The 17,796-nt window shown below is 40.6% G+C and overlaps 1 protein-coding gene across 4 annotated transcripts in view; it reads right to left on the reverse strand.

Moving 5' to 3' along the window:
- The window catches only part of AKT1 (AKT serine/threonine kinase 1), a 79,325-nt gene that overhangs the window by 22,834 nt on the left and 38,695 nt on the right, over positions 1-17,796 (reverse strand). For all 4 annotated transcript variants that reach the window (XM_077180768.1, XM_077180766.1, XM_054634860.2 and 1 more), the window contains 5 exons: positions 17,095-17,223; positions 10,326-10,437; positions 7,409-7,556; positions 799-930; positions 567-632 (listed from right to left, as the gene is read on the reverse strand). In XM_077180768.1, coding sequence (XP_077036883.1) covers positions 567-632; positions 799-930; positions 7,409-7,556; positions 10,326-10,437; positions 17,095-17,223 — 587 coding nt within the window. The remainder of the gene's footprint in view (positions 1-566; positions 633-798; positions 931-7,408; positions 7,557-10,325; positions 10,438-17,094; positions 17,224-17,796) is intronic.

Here is a 17,796-nt window from a genome sequence, read left to right on the forward strand (position 1 = left end):
CTAAAATGAGAGTATGGATTGACTTTACAATTCAAAAGGAAAGCAGCAGATAAAGCACAGTCCTGCTCTTCTTCCCATTCCACATGCTCCTACCACTATCCTTTGGCTGGCATTACCAGTGCTCTGATTCCACTGGTGAGCTGTATCTGGGAGCTTAAAAAAACAACAAAGACAAAATCAAAGGTTTTTCTCCCCAGTATATCTTCCTGAATTTGTCTGTCACAAAAGCAGAGTCACTCTGACCTCTGCTACAAAGGGGAGACCAAACATTTGAAGGGCAAGGAAAGCAGATACTCCTCTCGAGATAGCAATTAAATGGGTGAGCCCTAATGTCAAACCACAGCCTGAAACACTAACACGGTCTTCAAGAGGTGCTAAGGACCTGCCCTCCAAGAATCAGAAAACTTGAAAAAGTATTTTCATTTATGCACCCCTAAAATGGAAGGCTACAAAAGTACACAGACACTCTGTAAACACAGACCTAAGATGCATTAAGAAACAAAAAATAAGGAAAGCCTTGGTGGTAGTGATATCAAGTTACACTGTGCAGAGGCAGAAATGCTTACTGTTAGGAATGGGTGCCGAGAGTTCTGTAAAACCCGGTTTTCTGTCAGCGTGTGCGCTACTTCATCCTGAAACACAAGCAGAAGGAAATCAGCAAAGTGATTCCCCAGATCAGGGGTCCATTTCAAACACTAACAGAGCAAGTATTTACAACTACTCTGAGAATTCTTCCCATGACTTTGACAAAGGCTGTATCAAGGGTAAAGCACATCCCAAAGTTTCCCATCTACTCACCTTTGCTACAATAACTTCTTTCTTCAGAATTTTCATAGCGTAATATCGTCCAGTTGCTTTTTCTTTAACTAAAATGACCTTTCCAAAAGTGCCTTTTCCCAGTAGCTTAAGGTATTCAAACTCATTCATGGTCTGTTAACGATACAGATAAAGAAGAAATGAATTACATGATCTAACAAGAAGTCTATTATTCTCAGACCAGAATTTCTCATTCACGTGAGAATGCATCACATATGTCGCACATGTGGGTTTTTTAATCCTTTTGTTTAGTAGAATTCAGGAGCAGAAATGATTCTTCCACAAAAATGAATGCCAGTGCACTCCCAAAGATAATCAATCAAACTATCTACAGAAAACCATAAGCTTTCAATTAACTGAATGCTCTGTTGCATGACTCAACACTGAACTGTACAAGTAACACTGAACATATTAATCCATAGCCATTCTGACCCCCTAGCCAGTGCAGACATTCATTAAAAGGCACATGCTGCTCTGATTCCAGGGATTAAACCCACACCTTTTTTCTGATGTTCGCCACCTCTCTAGGAGATCAGTTTTCTTGTGCTTCATTGAACAGTACCAAAAACCAGAGACAAAATGACTCCCTGTAAGGTCTCTATCTATCTGCTCAATGGGACTTTTGAAAGGGCTTTCCAGTAGTTCATGCACTCTGAGTCGTACACGTAGGGGAAATACCAACCAGATATTCTCAAGAGGTCAAAACAACACAAAACACTTACTGGAAACTTTAGAAATTCAGGCAACTGTGGCTAAAGGTTTACTACAATATCCAATTAACATAAAATACTTCTCACAACGTTAACTTGGACCATTCACCTTAGCAAACTATAAATCCATTCAACAGTAAATTACTTAAAACTTTCCAACAACAGGGAATGAAGAGAAAAAGACAGAAAAGATCTAAAAAAGCACACATACAGCTACCAGCTCCTGGGTTCCAGCTGTGTTCAGACAGAAACTCCAAGAACAGGTAGGGCCTAGACAAGGTGATGGCCTTGTGTTGGACCCTAAATATCCCTTGGCCTTCATGGGTCTTTTCCCCAGGTGGGACTTGTGGTCATTTGGCCTCTCAGGAGCAGGGTTAGGGGAGAATGGAGCGCTGCCTCTGGTGTGTCAGTGACTGGCAGCTCTGCCAGGCTGGGATACAGGCTCTGGGGGGTGGTGGGGCACTTCACTGTCTCACCAGGGCAAGGCCTGACTGTCCCCTTCCCCCCACACACATGCACCCCAACATTTCTTGAGTCTCTGACAACCATCCCATGCCTTGAGAGAGATCACAGTAATGGTACCTTTCCTCTTGTGGTCTGATCTATCAGACTGAGCAGAAAGGAAAGACGAAAGTACACTAAAACTCATATAATGGGCAATTGCTATTCCAATAACCAAAACATAAGTCTAGTTAGTATCCTCCTATGCAGTGCTCTCCACTCCCTCCTCACTGCAGGTGAGGTGAGATGCAAATCAGGATCTGGGGGAAGAGTTCATGAACCATTCTTTCAGTTGCAGTGCCTGAAGAGTCCAGCAGTTTGGTCCATGATTTCCTGTGTGTTCCTTGAGACAGCACTCCTTTTCTGGGAGGTTATATACAATTTTATGCAATCATTTTTGGAACTTGCTGGACCTGTAAGCTGGGTTCCAAAGCAGCTTGGTAAGTTCAATTTAGGATTCTCTATGACTTATTGATAGTGCAATACATTGCACTCCTTGTCAAACTCTGTAAGGATCAATAGTTAGGCTGTTTTGCCTTTTGGAGTCCATTATCTTATAGGTTCACGTATCAGCACCACCTGAACAAATATATATGTCCCAAATTGCCACTGTTATCCCTCCCACCAAGCAGGTTTCAGGGGGATTTCCAGAACCTGCACCCAGGGAAAGAGGAAGAGGTCAGTGGGCACCATGGGAAACAACATTCAGTAAAATTCTACTAACTAATCATCTGAATTGCCTCAGGGCTGGGGTCCAATACACAGCAACACTCAGTCATTCCAACCTCCTCAGCACATAATTTTAGTCAAGGCCCCAGATACTTTCCAACTTTACCAGACTTTTCAGCAGTTCTCAAACCCCAAATTTTTTTTCTCTTAATTGCTTACGCCTTCTTCATCTACAGCTGGAACTTCCCAGCTCCATCGTCAGCCCCTTTTCTCCTTCATTCCAAGGCCACCAACAGTTCAACATTCCATGCTTCTGTACAATCATGCCTCACACATTGCTCATCATGACTACACACATTTCCCCCAATTCAGTAATTCTGTATTCTTCACTGAGAAGACAGGAAGAGGTACATAAACTTGTTTCCATCATCATATGAAATCCTATGTGTGAGCTCCTAAACTAAACTGGAGGGAGGAATCTTTCCACTCACTCTGGCAACCAGAGGGAAAATAGTAACATCTCAAAATGTTGCAGCAACAAACTTATACAAACATATATGAACATAAATATCTTAAAACCCTTCAAGACAAAAACATGTAAAGACTTGATGAAGCAAAGGACAGCAACTCCTCTGTCCTATCACTACTTCATCCTCTCATGGAACACTTCTAGAAGGAGAAAACTTGGTCCCACTCAGACCTACTTCAAAAAGAGGAAGCATCTACTTGGCAATCTTTTGTGTTCTCTGCTATAGAAAGTTTAATTGAATAATTAACAGTCTGTGAAAATAACCTTAGAACATACAAAAAATGCAACCATCACTACTGAAACTTAAGTTATCTAGTACCTTAACAATGCTGATGAGCATTCTTACCCATGTAGGCCAACTTGAATTAGAGTAGCCAGCCATTCTTTTGAGGCCTTTTCACTTTAGACAGAACAGTTTTCATTGGATCTACATATTCTGTTACATCCAATTTTGCAAATTTGGACACCAGTCCAAAAGCCAACCAATAATGTATATTTGTTCTATGTGTGTGATGTTAGAGTGGTCCTTAGGGAAAAGGACACCACTCTCTTTTCTTTCTTGCTCACCCCTTTGAAACCATACTTGGTACTACAATTGTTAGGTACAAAGTCCTGCTAGGAGCAAACAACCAGGAGCAAACAACTGTGCTGGCATACTGGGAACACTGTTCTGAAAATACAAGATGATAAACTATTTAATGTATTTCATTTTAGATTTCAGATTTCACTGCAGCTTTCTCTCCAATGGATTTGCTGTTTACTATATTGTCCAATACAGTCCTTCTGTGCTCCTCTTTGTCCAGAGCTGACTTTAATCACATAATTTAGATGTCTCCAGCTGCAGATCTCACAGCTGTGTGTATAGTTAAGAGTCCCTTCCACTTCTGCTTAAGCAGCTCTTTATTCCACTTCCAGACATACACCCAGCCTTCTGCCTGGTCAGGATATACTTGAACATGCAGAGTTATTTACCAAGACTAAAACAACAAACTTGCACAGAGACTAAAGTATTTTTTCCCCAGAGGTTACAGATTCTGCAGTCCCACCTCTGGTAGTGGCAAGGCTCAATACTCCCTGCTGCCAGGAGGAGGCAGGGTAGGAGGAGCCTGCAAAGCTTCAATGCTAATACAGCGAAACTTTGAGGGTATTTGAATTTAACACCCTCTCCCACTTTTTGGAGCTGGCCCAGAGAGTTTTTTGTCTCAGGCTTGATCCTTAAATTTTGCAATAAATAACAATAACACTGGAGAAGGCCAACAGGGCACTGGCTGTTTCCCATGCACTAGTTGGAAGCCCACTGCCTCTCATATTCTTTCAGTAATTTTACCACATGTTGGAGTGAAGAGAGGCATGAGTTTTTCACTCTCCAACAAGTATAAACTCTAGTATAAACAGATTTAAACTTTTCACACAATATGCTGCTCCCTTCTCAGAAAGCTTTGTTACACTCCCCATCAGCGAAAATTTCAAAACATTCTCAGTTTTATTTTCTTTAGGATGAATGCTAATTTTCCTTGCAAATTAACCAATTCTGCTACAGAGTGTGATATCATCACCATCACCTCTGCCTTTGGATAGCAGGGCTTGGGGTGAGGGGCAACGGGGCTTTGCTGAGTCAGACCCCTCCTCCAAGGTGTGGAGGGAGGTGACATCAGTGACATCATGCTCAGGGAGTCCCACCTCCTCTTTTTTTACCGATGGGCGGGGTTTTGGTTTGGGAAGGGGTTTGGCTTTGTCGCATCAAACTCCTCCGAAGAGCTGAGAGGGTTGAAATCACGTCATGGAGATTCAACTCCTCCCCTAGGCTCGATTCCCTGGTTCATCCTCCACAGCTTTCTCAATGGTGTTAATTTGCAACTCTAAAGCTCTCTGGTTCCCGCACAAAGTTGTTTAACAGGTTTCTCAACTATTCTCCCATAGTTGCTTTTGGGCTGTTAATTCTCACTCCACCCTGAGGCGAGCTATTGTTTCAGCCTCCGAGGCAATTTGCAACTTCATCAGCTCTTTCCCCGGCCCTTCCAACACGTGCTTCTTTATCTTCCTGGGCAGCCATTTAGGACTCCGAAGTGGAACCCCTACCAGGCAGTTTTTTCCCTTCTTTTGATAAAGCTCCAATATATACCTGAGTTTTCTGCCAGATTTTCTCAGACCACACGTCTGTGTCTGATCAAACTTCTATACCTGGGATTCCATGACCTTTTTGCCAGAAAACACAGGTTTTAACTGGAAACTACCTTCTCCTTATTCTGAGCTGGACACATGGAAGAAATACCAACCAGATATCCTCATGAGGTCAAAACAACACACAACACTTACTGGCAAACTTTAGAAATTCAGGCAACTTTGGCAAAGGTTTACTACAATATCCAGTCAAGATAAAACACTTCTCACAGCATTAACCTGGACCATTCACCTTAGCTAACTTTAAATCGATTTGATGGTAAATTACTCAAAATATTCCAACAAGAGGGAATGAGGAGAAAAAGATAGAAAAGATCTAGAAAAGCACACATACAGCTACCAGCTCCTGGGTTCCAGCTGTGTTCAGACAGAAACTCCAAGAACAGGTAGGGCCTAGACAAGGTGATGGCCTTTGTGTTGGACCTTAAATATCCCTTGGCCTTCATGGGTCTTTTCCCCAGGTGGGACCTGTGGTCATTTGGCCTCTCAGGAGCAGGGTTAGGGGAGAATGGAGCACTGCCTCTGGTGTGTCAGTGACTGGCAGCTCTGCCAGGCTGGGATACAGGCTCTGGGGGGTGTGGGGCACTTCATTGTATCAGCAGAGCAAGGCCTGACTGTCCCTTTCCCCACACACATGCACCCCAAAATGTCTTAAGACATCTTTCCAGTCTCTGACACTGCCTCCCAGTTCAGCCATTTACTCTGATTAGTTTCACCATGAGGAAAAACATTGGAGGAATCAGAGGCTGAGCACAGACTGTACCATTGGATCAGTGACCATTGCCAGCATGGCAACAATAGGACTCACACAACCAAAGGCTGCTGCAGCCTCAGTTTGGGAAGAAAATTAAGATGTCCCCAACAGCAAACTTCCATATTTTTCCCTAGAGATGGGTGAGGAGATTTCTGCCAAATTGCTCAATACAGTTGATGTCAGGACCCCAATAATAATTTTGGTTATCCTCGCTAACATGTCCAGGAAGAGACAGTCACTGTTTCAGAAGGCTGTATCCATCTGATGAATGAGGTGGTTCTGCATTTCTATGAAGGACTCCTCAGCAAGAGCAGGATCTGTTCAGCCAAAGACCCAGAAGCCTGCTAGCAAGCTCTGACACAAGTAGCATTAAGGTAGCCAACCACATCACTCTGACTACTGACATGACACAAGGGTAACATAGAAGCTTAGTGAAGACACTGGTGAATATCTTTTTATAGAAAAACTTCACTGGTTTTCCCAAGACTGAAACAAATTTATGAAAGTCGGTGAGGATGACAATGGTGAGATGAAGACACAAGGAACTGGCCACCTAAAATCCACAGACAATGGATTTGCATGGGGAAAGGTTCTATCAATTCCCTCTTGCAGGAACAGGTGGGAACACTTTTTGAAAACAGAAATATGAAGAGTACACAATGGGGTAGAAAGAAATAAAGGGAAGTTGAAGACAGACACCTAAAAGGGCTCAACAGGGCAAAGATCTCTTCTGGCACATACTCATGTCATGGAAGGCCATTTCTTAGCTGGCCCTCTGCATTCAGACTAGGTAGTGCCTAATGCAAAACCCCAAGTTGTAGGAGCACTATAGACAGATACTGCAGTGGCTGGCTGGAGTTAGCCTAAACCCTTCATCCAGAGCAATTAAATCCATGGACCTACCCTAAATCCTGCAAATCCATCAGAATACTTCTGCACCAGCCTGCAAGGAGTTTAGAGAGTCACAAGGTCCAGCAGGAGCTTTGGTTTCAGGCTCTGTACCACAGGAAAATGAGCAAACCAAAGCCAGACCTGAGCTGGCCTTGAAAGCCATCCAGTAAGGACGCTTGAACTCAGAACTCTGGCAGACCCAGGCAGGCTCTGCTCAGCTGAGACAATTGTTTCCTCCAGAAGCTGCATCTACAGCCAGTCATGTAATTGTCAGGGGTACAGACACAGCTTGATGGCTACTTCTTGTCTATATTTGAGAAGACCTAAAAAAGAGTCATTCCTGCTTTACCCACTTACCACTTTGTGTTTTGGCTTTGTCATAGAAACTTCCATTTCTTCGGCACCTGAATTATCACTGGGAGAGCCAGATCTGAAATCCATCATCTCTTCCTCTTGTTTCTTGAGGCTGTCTGCTACTGTTTGGATGGCTTTTGTCCATTCTTCCCTGGCAAAATATAGGCAAACACATTAATTACTTGTGGCTTTAGATTACCATCTGCCATGGCAAGGATCACCAAGGAATACAGAGCCACTAATACTCTCTCATGAATCAATGGAAGATATGATGAATATTGTGCATTTTCAAGCACTGCAAAAATGCATTTTTAAAATCTTTATTAATCATACTAGAAATAAGAGACAACTGAAGTCCTCCCAGTCTGGACATAATACAAGACTTTTTGGATAACAGAATTTCTAATGGGCATTCAGTCAACAGCTCAGGATATGACCTGGTCATACAGACATTTACATAACCAAAACAGACTTGCCAAAACCAAAAAAGCAAAAGACTTGCACAAAGCAATTAAAGCAAGTTTCTACATTTCTGTGGTGCACTGAAACACACATCCAACTCCTGGGGACACTGTGGCACCTCTTCACAAACATATCACAAATTTTAGTGGCTGTAGTGGCAAGAGATGTTCTTGGAAAAGGTCTTAAAGCTCAGGACACTTAGGTTATTCTTCTGTTGTAAAGATGATGACATTAGTACAGCAACTGCTGTGTAAACTTTAGCAGAATGTCAGCAAAAGCAGTGACATTTCATCTTAGGCACAGGTCTTGGTTACGATAAAGTTTCCACAGCTGTTTCAGCAACCAGTGCTCTAACAGTGACCCCTTCAACTCCCATGGAGACAACTTCCACTCCAGTGTCCTTGGGGAGATTTCACACCTTTGAAGCTACTGAAGTGAAAGTTCTCGGTCTTCACTCGATTTCACTGCAAATTTATTGAACATAAAGAATGCAACTCATAAGGGCTTCCAGGGTCTCAGGACAGGCTTTAAAGACACACACGGGGGCTGAAGACACATCCAGTGGACAATGTGGACTTACATGTTTACTGTCTTTTGTATATGCAGGGAACAGGATGTGGTGATTTAGTTGGTGTTTCTAGGGACTGGTTAAATTCTTCTCCTAAGGACATCCCAGGTAAAATATTTTGCAACTTCAGCAGCAGCCAATGCTGAACAACTCTGTGCACAATCTGCAGTGCAGCTGTGCCATCCTTATCAATGTCCAATTATTCACTGGTCCTATGAAGCTGGTTTTTTTTTAAATCATATCTGAACATGTGAGTTTCCATTTATAATGGATGCCAGAGGCAGATCATTCCCCAGTCCATGGGAACTGTATCCCCAGTCCATGGGAAAAAGTATCCAACACAAGATTTTAATAAAAATTGCACCACACAAGGTCTTTCCTGCCTTGTGCATTTTTATCTTGGATTTTGCCTGAATTGTGCACAATTCATCCAGCCCTGTATGGGGCAGCAAGGTGATGTCAAACATTCAGAACATTCTCCCTATACTCCCAGCACAGACTGCTCCATTCACCATCCCTAACACATTTCCTTATTAACTAGGCATATTTTTACATTCAAAATTATTACAAAAAGAACTTCTTCTTCCACACTTTTCTCTCTCCATTTCTTTCAAAAAAGCAAACATTGGTTCTAAAGGCATACAGAAAGCTAAAGGCATATTGACCTTCATATCTCTTTTGTTACTGACTTGGTTGAGATCTCAGCCCTCCTGAAGTGAGTATCTTTGATTTCTGGGAGAACAGAATTTCACCCTCAGCTTTTATGTCTCAAGAGTACACAACAGAGGTGACTAACACTCTGAGCCCTGAAGTGTCACAAAGCTGACTTAATTGGCTAGGAGGGAACAAAACAAGACTGAAATACAATCTTCCCCCAAGTGGAAACTGCTATTCACTCCCTTTAGGGTCAGTGACCACGAAGTTCCTAAAAGAAACAAGGACAAGTTTCTTTTTCTTCGCTTTTAATTTGACTAAACCTTCTTCTGATCATTGTAACAGAATCAAAAGCAATAATAAGGAGCATGCAAAGTGCATGCAAAGGCTATGAAAGAAATAAGTGAGTAATTCTTGGTAGAATTTACTGGTCTTCAAAATAAATATGTGCTAGGATCATATCTAGAGAGGACCAGGCTTTTAAGATACCCACTCCCTTAGAACACTGATACTGGAATAATTTGAGTTCAGTTTCTGAAGAGCAAGTAAATATTTAAATACCCAGTTGCTGTATTATAGCTGTGCTGGAAAACTGTTCTCTCTGGAGGTAAGAGATCAATTCTCCATTGATGAGAGCACAGGATGTAGCTCTTAGCTTTGTTTCCTAAAAGATGAAACAGAAATCTGCACCTGCAGCGATAACTATCACCTTTATTATCTAATTTGCATAAGACATTAGCAATCAGCAATGATACAACTAACTTTTCCTTTAGAAATAGGGTGTCTAAATAGACTTTAAAAGGTCACTATTTTGATACAACTCAACTCTGCCTGAATCTCTATTTCATTTGTGCTCATCCTTCCAGAAACTCCCAGGTCAGAAACCCTTCATTTTACATACCACAACATTTCCAGTGAGAAATGAACCTTAAATTCCAGAAATAACTACCTGTGTGCTGGTACACACCTGCACCTGTCCGTTTTGGATACCCAACCTAGCAACAATTCACTTACAAACACTGCTCAAAATCCACTCTCTGAAACCCTCCCTTTAGGGTTGCTTTTATACTGGGAAATGCACTAAAACTGAAGGCACTCCAAAATTATTTGTCACTCTACAGTCCAGACGTACATCATCTGATAAATAAGAGCTTCAGCAGAGGACTCACTATTAATGCTGAACACTTGCATCTGCTTTTGCAAGGAGTTTATGCATTAAATATGAATGAAACATACCGCTCCTCTGGAGTCTCCACATGAAATGTTCTTTCAATTACTGTGGTCCACTGGAGGCATCTAATGATAAATGTGTTTGGTTTAGGTCGCTCTGTCTTCATCAGCTGGCACTCTACCACAATCAAGAAAGAAAGAGTCATGGTACATAAGCAGGTTTAAATAATCATTTGTCTTTATTCTTATCTAGCAAACTGTTGCAATTAATCAGCCACAGAAATCTCTGTAAGTACTTCTTTAGGAGACTTGAGACAATTTACTGTGTTGATGAAACCAATAAATAGCTTGGGAGATAGCCATCTAAGCAGCTCTGAAATCAAATTCTGCTTTGAAAGGCTCCACGTTTGGTCTGCCCATAGATGTAAGCAGAAATGTGATGTGATAACACAGAAGCCATTCAGACTCAGGTCCCATACTCTAAAGGTCATCCAGAGCACAGCACACGGCCAAAGCCATTTGATAATGTAGCAATTACATACACTGAAACTAAAATCAAGCCCCTACATTCCCTCCTATTGACTTTCCCACGTAAAACCCTGTCCATGGGTTCCAGGGAGCTGCAGGAAGAACATCTGATCATTTTGCAGCAACCTGATGAAGATCAGACTCAGCATTTCCAGTCCTCAAACACTAGAGGGAACATCAAACTGCAAAGGCACCCCCTGGGAAGACCCCATTCCAAAAGCCTTCGGGAGAGCTGTGGCAGTCGGGTGCGAGCAGCTTCCATCCCTGCCAGGCTCTAAGCACAGCCTAAAAAGGCCAGAGAAGTACAGCTACATGCTAAGCCACCACTTCCTTCATCAAAATGTTCTGTTGAGAGCTGAGTGTAATTTTTTTTTTAATTTTTAAATTTTAAATTAAAAAAAAAACAACTTTTTTTTATTTTATTTTTTAAATTTTACTTTAAGCTTCTTAGGATGTTACAAGTGTTTATCCTTCAAATTTGGGCCAGAAAATGCTCCTGGATAAAGGGTACACTTTGGCTCTACTAACAGAGATCTGAAAAACAAAAGAAAATCAATGAAATAACAAAAGGAGCCAAACCACCACATTTTTCGGATAAACGTTAATAGAAAAGCTAATTAATTAAACTGATCCTGCTTGAGGAAAGTCAAATTAAGAAACCAAGTCAGCAGGGAAAAAAAAAATATAATTGTAAGAGTTTTTTTCTTGCATTAAACTCTTTTCCTTGCAGCTAATGAAACCACAAGCTTGCTGTTATTTGGTCTTCAGTTTCTAAATAGACTTCTAAATAAATAAAAAGGCACTATGAAGACAAGAAGAAATTTCTGTTTACTGCTAGAGCTATGAACTTCCTCCACCATCAACAATGTGCAAGTGGAGGTCAGAATCCACCAGAATAACAGTACACATTACTAAGGTTACACTGGTACCATTAGGTTAATTTCATTATTGTGTAAATTTAGAATGCTCAGTTTTAAGTTCAAGCTCTTAATTAGCACCAAGATAAAATATTTACTGCCAGTGTTTTTGAGCACTGTATTTTTGGCAATATATTTCATGCCTCATTTGCTGCTGGAATTATAAGCTTTTCAATTAGTAACTGCATTTTTCATTACAAGAAAATATAATTTTTCTTTAATAGCACGCTGAGGTTATACTGCATCCTCCTAAAGCACTCCAATTAGATAAGAGAAAGTTTATTAATGAGTCATGCAAAGGCTTTAGTGCAATAAATGGCACTCCTTCATTCAGATTAAACAACTTCCACGCAGTGATGTGGCTGCGCTGGGTTCGCCCTTGCAGCCACCTCTGTGAGAGTCAAACACAACTGCCCGGGTGAGCCTGGGGCTGATAAATTCCACTCCAAAGATCTCACTCCTGCTTCCAGACCTCCCACCTCCTTAGCTGCCCTTCTTTTTTTGTTGTTTGTTTGTTCTGCCCCCCGTTTTTATCTGCTTAAGGTGATCAGAGGAAGGCTGGGGTTGTCCTCTAGGAGCCTGCACAATGCAGCCCTAAGACACCGAATCTGGCTGCAGACTCAGGAACATCAGGCTATTTCCTAACCCTCTGCTAATCCAGAGCTGTTCTCCCATACTCATCCCAAAATACAGCATCATAAAGAAATAAACACAGAAGTTTTACTTAGATTTTAAAAACACTTTAGATTCATATTCTGAAGTAGCTGCATAGACATTTAAACTAGCCATGAACTCTAGATTTAACCATTTAATTTCAGCATGATAAACCACACAAGGTTTTTTCTGTTACAGACAGAGACCAATTACATGTCACTCTTCCCCTAAATCAGCACTGTCCATTGATACTTGTTAAGTTTGCTGATCCAGCAATCTTTAAGGCGTACAGCAAGATGAATAATAGAAATTTGTCAGTTAATAACCACTATAATTCAGGAATGTCACCCAGAATTGTTTTGTTTAGTGAACAATATGCTGTCTAATTACCCTGCTCAATCATAACAGCACATATCAAGAAATACAGAAGGCTTTACTTTACCAAAGTGCTATACCATATAGGTTCTAGAAGTTTGAAACTACCACTTATTTCTCACCATGTATGATGATCACATGGATTTTATCAATGAAACAAATGAACAGTAATTTTTTTCTTACTTTTAAACTCAACTGTGTGCTCTTCACTGTAGCTGAAGTTAGAGAAATCCAAAATTCACCTACTCTAATCATCAATGTATTACTGCAATGTGCACCACTCCAGCAGAGCAGAGAGAGATGCTGTGTAGTTTTAGGTCTGATTTATGGCATGTTTGGGGATTCTGCTATAAAAACATTCAATTTCAAACAGGGGCTGAGGGTTACCCACTTTGAAGGAAGTTTTTCCTGTGAAACAGGCCAACGTAAGTATTCCCTATTTGCAACAGAGTAGGTACTATGAACAGCAGCCTGTTGAAAATTATTTAAATTTCTCTAAAGAACCTCTTGATTCTTTCCTGGTGTTTGGTCTTTTAAAGTAAGTAGGACAGAGAAATTGTTCCTAACAGGAATAGACACCAAGGCATTCAAATGTAAATTACCATTTTGTATTTGAAAGACACTTAGTATTATCCCAGTGACTTTCTAAAATGTCACAATATTTGCTTTCCCAGCACTTAAGCTAAAAGGCAGATTACTTTCGTTGAAAGTGTCAAACTCTGCTCCCTATATAATGACATCACACTTAAAACAATAATGTCAAGGAAGAATCCTTCCTATTCCTGCTTTGGTTTCTTTAAGGAAGGGTATGGAGAAACAGAAAAAAGAAAACAGAGAAAAAAAGGAAAAAGGTAAATAAGGAAAATAGAATGATGAAAAAATAAAACTTCTGGAAGACAAACACAAATATTATGTTGAAGTGTCTGTTTTCTGTAACACCACTGGATAGATTCAACTCTCAACTGTCCAGCATGGCAAAAGTGAGGGGCCAGGAGCACCAAGTTACAGACCTGCACAAAGGTGGCTCTTAGTAGCACCACACAAAAAAATCAAAAAATCCAACCACTAATCTGGCCATCCTGTGCCCTCTGAAAAATGCCTGACTGCAGACACACAGTCCTGTCCCAAAAGGAGCTCTCGTATTGTTGAGCAATTACGTTTTCAGCAGTACAACAAAACCACCACAGTCCATCTTCCTTTTTGACAGCCGGGAGCAATAATCCCTTTCTAACAGGAACAGCCTCTCTCTCCATGTGGTTTTTCACAATATACTGCTTTTCTCAGCTATATGGTTTTAAAGGCTTATAACCTAATAGGGAGACATACATGATAATCCGAGATTACAATTGGTATGAAGGCTACTTATCTCACAGATTTACAACTCAGCCTCTACTGGTTATTCATCTGCAGGAGCTCTGGAGCAGAACTTTTAGGTACAGACTTTTTTATTCCTTCTACCTTATTAGTAGTAAAGTACAGAACACAAAACACAAATAAGATTCAAACACTCAGGCACCACGCTTCATGAGTGTTACTTTGGGTTCTTCTGTATTTGTTTTTTGTTTGTGGTCATGTTTTTTTTTAATAATCAGTAGGTTAATTCCAGAGAAAATAAACTCCTTAAACAGAGCAAACATCAGTATATGCCTATTTTAAAAGGAAAACTAGGTGGAGAAAAGGTTATTTAAAATAAATAGTATGCCTCTCTTTAGCTAGAGGGGCTTAGAAACAAGTTTTCAAAAATGTTCGATTAAAACCCTCACAGACCAAAAGGAAAAGGCGAGTGTAGGAGAAAGAAGAGACTGTCAAACACATGGAAATCACACACTATTTATTGCTAATACTTTCTTCATACCCATTAAAGGAAAAGACAGGTGACCATTAGTTGTTATCTTCTGTCATAGCTTTCTCATTAATTATTTCCCACTTCTCATGAGCTGACAAAATCACTCAATATGAATTTTACACTAAAAGTAATAAAATTCCCCCTTTAAAAAAACCCTCCTTTTACTTGCAAAGATAAAAAAGCCTACATTTTTGTACAGCAGAAGAGGTTAAAGATTTTAATCAGAAACATGGGACCACTTCCAAAGAACAGACTGACAGAGACAGCCTGCCATCTCATTAAAAAAAAAAATCTGGTTCACTAATTAACAAAAAAAGTCAGGGCTATCATGGACAAAAAGAAAACAGAAAGATTAATTTTTACAAAATATTTAATCTTAATATTTAAAATAATTAATTTTTTTACAAAATAATTTCCCCCACCTTTCACTGGCAGGAGGCTTCTGCAGGCCTGTGCTCTGGCCTGAGCCTTCCTCCAGAGACAGCTCAAATTCATTCACACTAACACGACATGTTAACCTGAATGAAAGGATAAAGCAAGCAGGTTCAAAGGGAAAGACTATGGTGCAAAATACATCCAAACAGTGATCCCTGAGATGAGCTCAGCTGGTTAGAGCCTGGTGCTAATAACACCAAGTTTGTGGGTTCAATCCCCATATGGGCCATTTACATGAAGAGTTGGACTCGATGATCCTGTGGGTCCCATCCAACTCAGAATATTCTGTCAATCTGTGAAAGTGTGGAGGGCACCCAGAAGGGACAGAAGTGCTGGCAGCAGTGCCTGCTACTGCCTACATGAGAAATTAAATCCTGGTGGGGAAACAGCTGCTTCTGTGGGCCCAAATCCACAACAATGACTTCTAGCAAGGAGGCCCACTCCAATCTTCAAGGCCTTCCTGAGCTGCCACCAAGCAAGAGCCACTTCTAGGAACATCCTCCCACCCATCACCCAGCCCACGATGCCTCTTACAGGCAACTCTTATAACTCATCTCTCTATAGGCACGTGCTGTGTCTTCTCTGACAATGCTCCAATGCCATGGTAACAAACCTGTTTATCTATAAATGCTGAAACTGATGGGCTCAATCTGCCAAAAAAGCACCATATTGCTGTTGAGAAAACTGATTTAAGTTAACCCATTTTAAAGGCAACTTAGACAAAGAAAAGGTGATGGACACATTTTTACTCCTTAGTACTGAGCTGCCCAAGTAATGCAGTTAGCAGCAGCAAGAGGATGGAAGTGTCCTCCAGAAAGTGCATTTGTTAAAAGCCTCTGGCTATAGACCAAGTACTGAATTAATTTATAAATTAATGGCTTTCTTCTGCTTTACTTTCTCAATCTGTAAGAAGATACCAGTCTAAAGAGGAAAGTACCATGTCATTACTGAAATGAAAACACTACAAGAATTCTCCCTCTCAAACAACACAGAAAGCCCCAAAGCACTCTTGGAATCCTGCACAGAGGCACCAGGAAACAGCATGTCCATTATGTATTCCCTCATCAGTCACAACAGGTATGTGCTGCTACTGGGGGAAAAATAATGAACATTTCCATTAATTCCTACTGCTGCCTAGCCCTCTTCCAGGAGCAGGGTGTTTCAAAATAAATACCTGCTTAATGATCAGCTACAAAGAAGAATCCCCTATATTTTGAGCTACCTTGTAATGAAGAGGGAAAGCCCCTACCCTTCTCTCTGCAGAGCTTTGCTTCCAGTAGTCACCAGGAACATGGAACAGATCATTGTTAATAACAGGTGCCACAATGATCTATTTTTAAGTGGTGGAACGAGACACAGGCAGATCACGAGACAGGAAAGATGAAGAACAGGAGAAAATAAAAGCTGGAAGTATATAGTGAAAAGTTAAAAACATGAGCAAGAAAAGGAAATTATCTTCAGAGTCTTCTATCACATCCTGTGCTGCAGCACCTGAGCAAAGTCGGAAATGTTTGCATAGTAGAGAGTGCAGAGGTTAGGAGATTGTTATTATTTCCAAACCCTTTTGTTGGCTTTGATAGAAGAACTATGGCTTTGTGTTCAAAATTAAGAAAATCCAAGTGTGCTTTGTTAAAACATGTGCTCACTCTGCATTCTCTTATGCTAACAATTAAATAACTCTGACCAATGTCAATGCCACTGGAATCCAGATCTGGTGGCAGAAATGCTTCTGCTGTACCTACCCCACCAAGTACATGCACCTGGGTAAATTTTCACTTTAAAGCAATTTGCTGACTAACATACATACAAAATATTAACAAATAAACCAATTTTATTCAATAACCAGAAACGCTAAATTACTAGAAAACTTCAAAAAACAAGAAAAATAAGCAGAGCATCAAACCTCCACGTTACAATCACTCCTGAGAAACACAGTGGGATTTATCAGCTCAAATAAACACACTTTGTGTTTAGACACAGCACTCTGGGCAGATCTGAATGCTACTGATGCAGCTTCCCAGCTATGTTACAAGAAGACATCAACCCCAAAGTGGACAAGGAAGCAGCTAGAAACACTTACGAGCTACTGAGAAGTTATTTAAAGGTGATTCCCGCTGGTCCACATCCTGTGGCCGTTCCTTGTAGCCAATGAAGGTGCCATCATTCTTCAACAGAAAATACCGTGGCCTCCATGTTTTGATGTATTCTCCTGGAAAGAGAGGATGGGCAAAGGGAAACAACATCAGAAAACACCCCAAAATACTGACACATCAATAATTTCTGTTAATATTGGAACTGTATGTCATCCTGACAGCAGCAGTTGTAAGAACATTCAGTTCAGTCTGATACAAACAGTGGAAAAACACGGGCACTGAGTCACATACTGATAGCGATGTTAGCCATAAAAATGGGACTTCACAAAAGGTAAACAGCTATGTTTTGTTCTTCCATCTACTTTGATTTCCATTCAAATTCTGCAACATCTGCCTTAAATGCATTTTAAATTTTAAAAAAATCAGAGCAGATGTCCTATGTATTATTTTTGCTATTGTCATTTTTCATACTGACAAGTGGAGAAATTTTTTTCATTTACATTTTGCAGCGCAAGTATTTTAAACAAGAATGGGTAATTTACTAATTAGTCAACTGCTTTATCAAACCAACAGTCACTTTCAGACCATAAGAAGATAATTCTCTGCTTATGTTACATAACATCACTCACTTCTCTCACAACATCTCAAGCATGAAACACAAGATGATATATCACAATATGAAGGAGAAA

This window comes from Agelaius phoeniceus, chromosome 6, assembly GCF_051311805.1.
Source record: "Agelaius phoeniceus isolate bAgePho1 chromosome 6, bAgePho1.hap1, whole genome shotgun sequence".
In the NCBI taxonomy this organism is placed as follows: Eukaryota; Metazoa; Chordata; class Aves; order Passeriformes; family Icteridae; genus Agelaius; species Agelaius phoeniceus.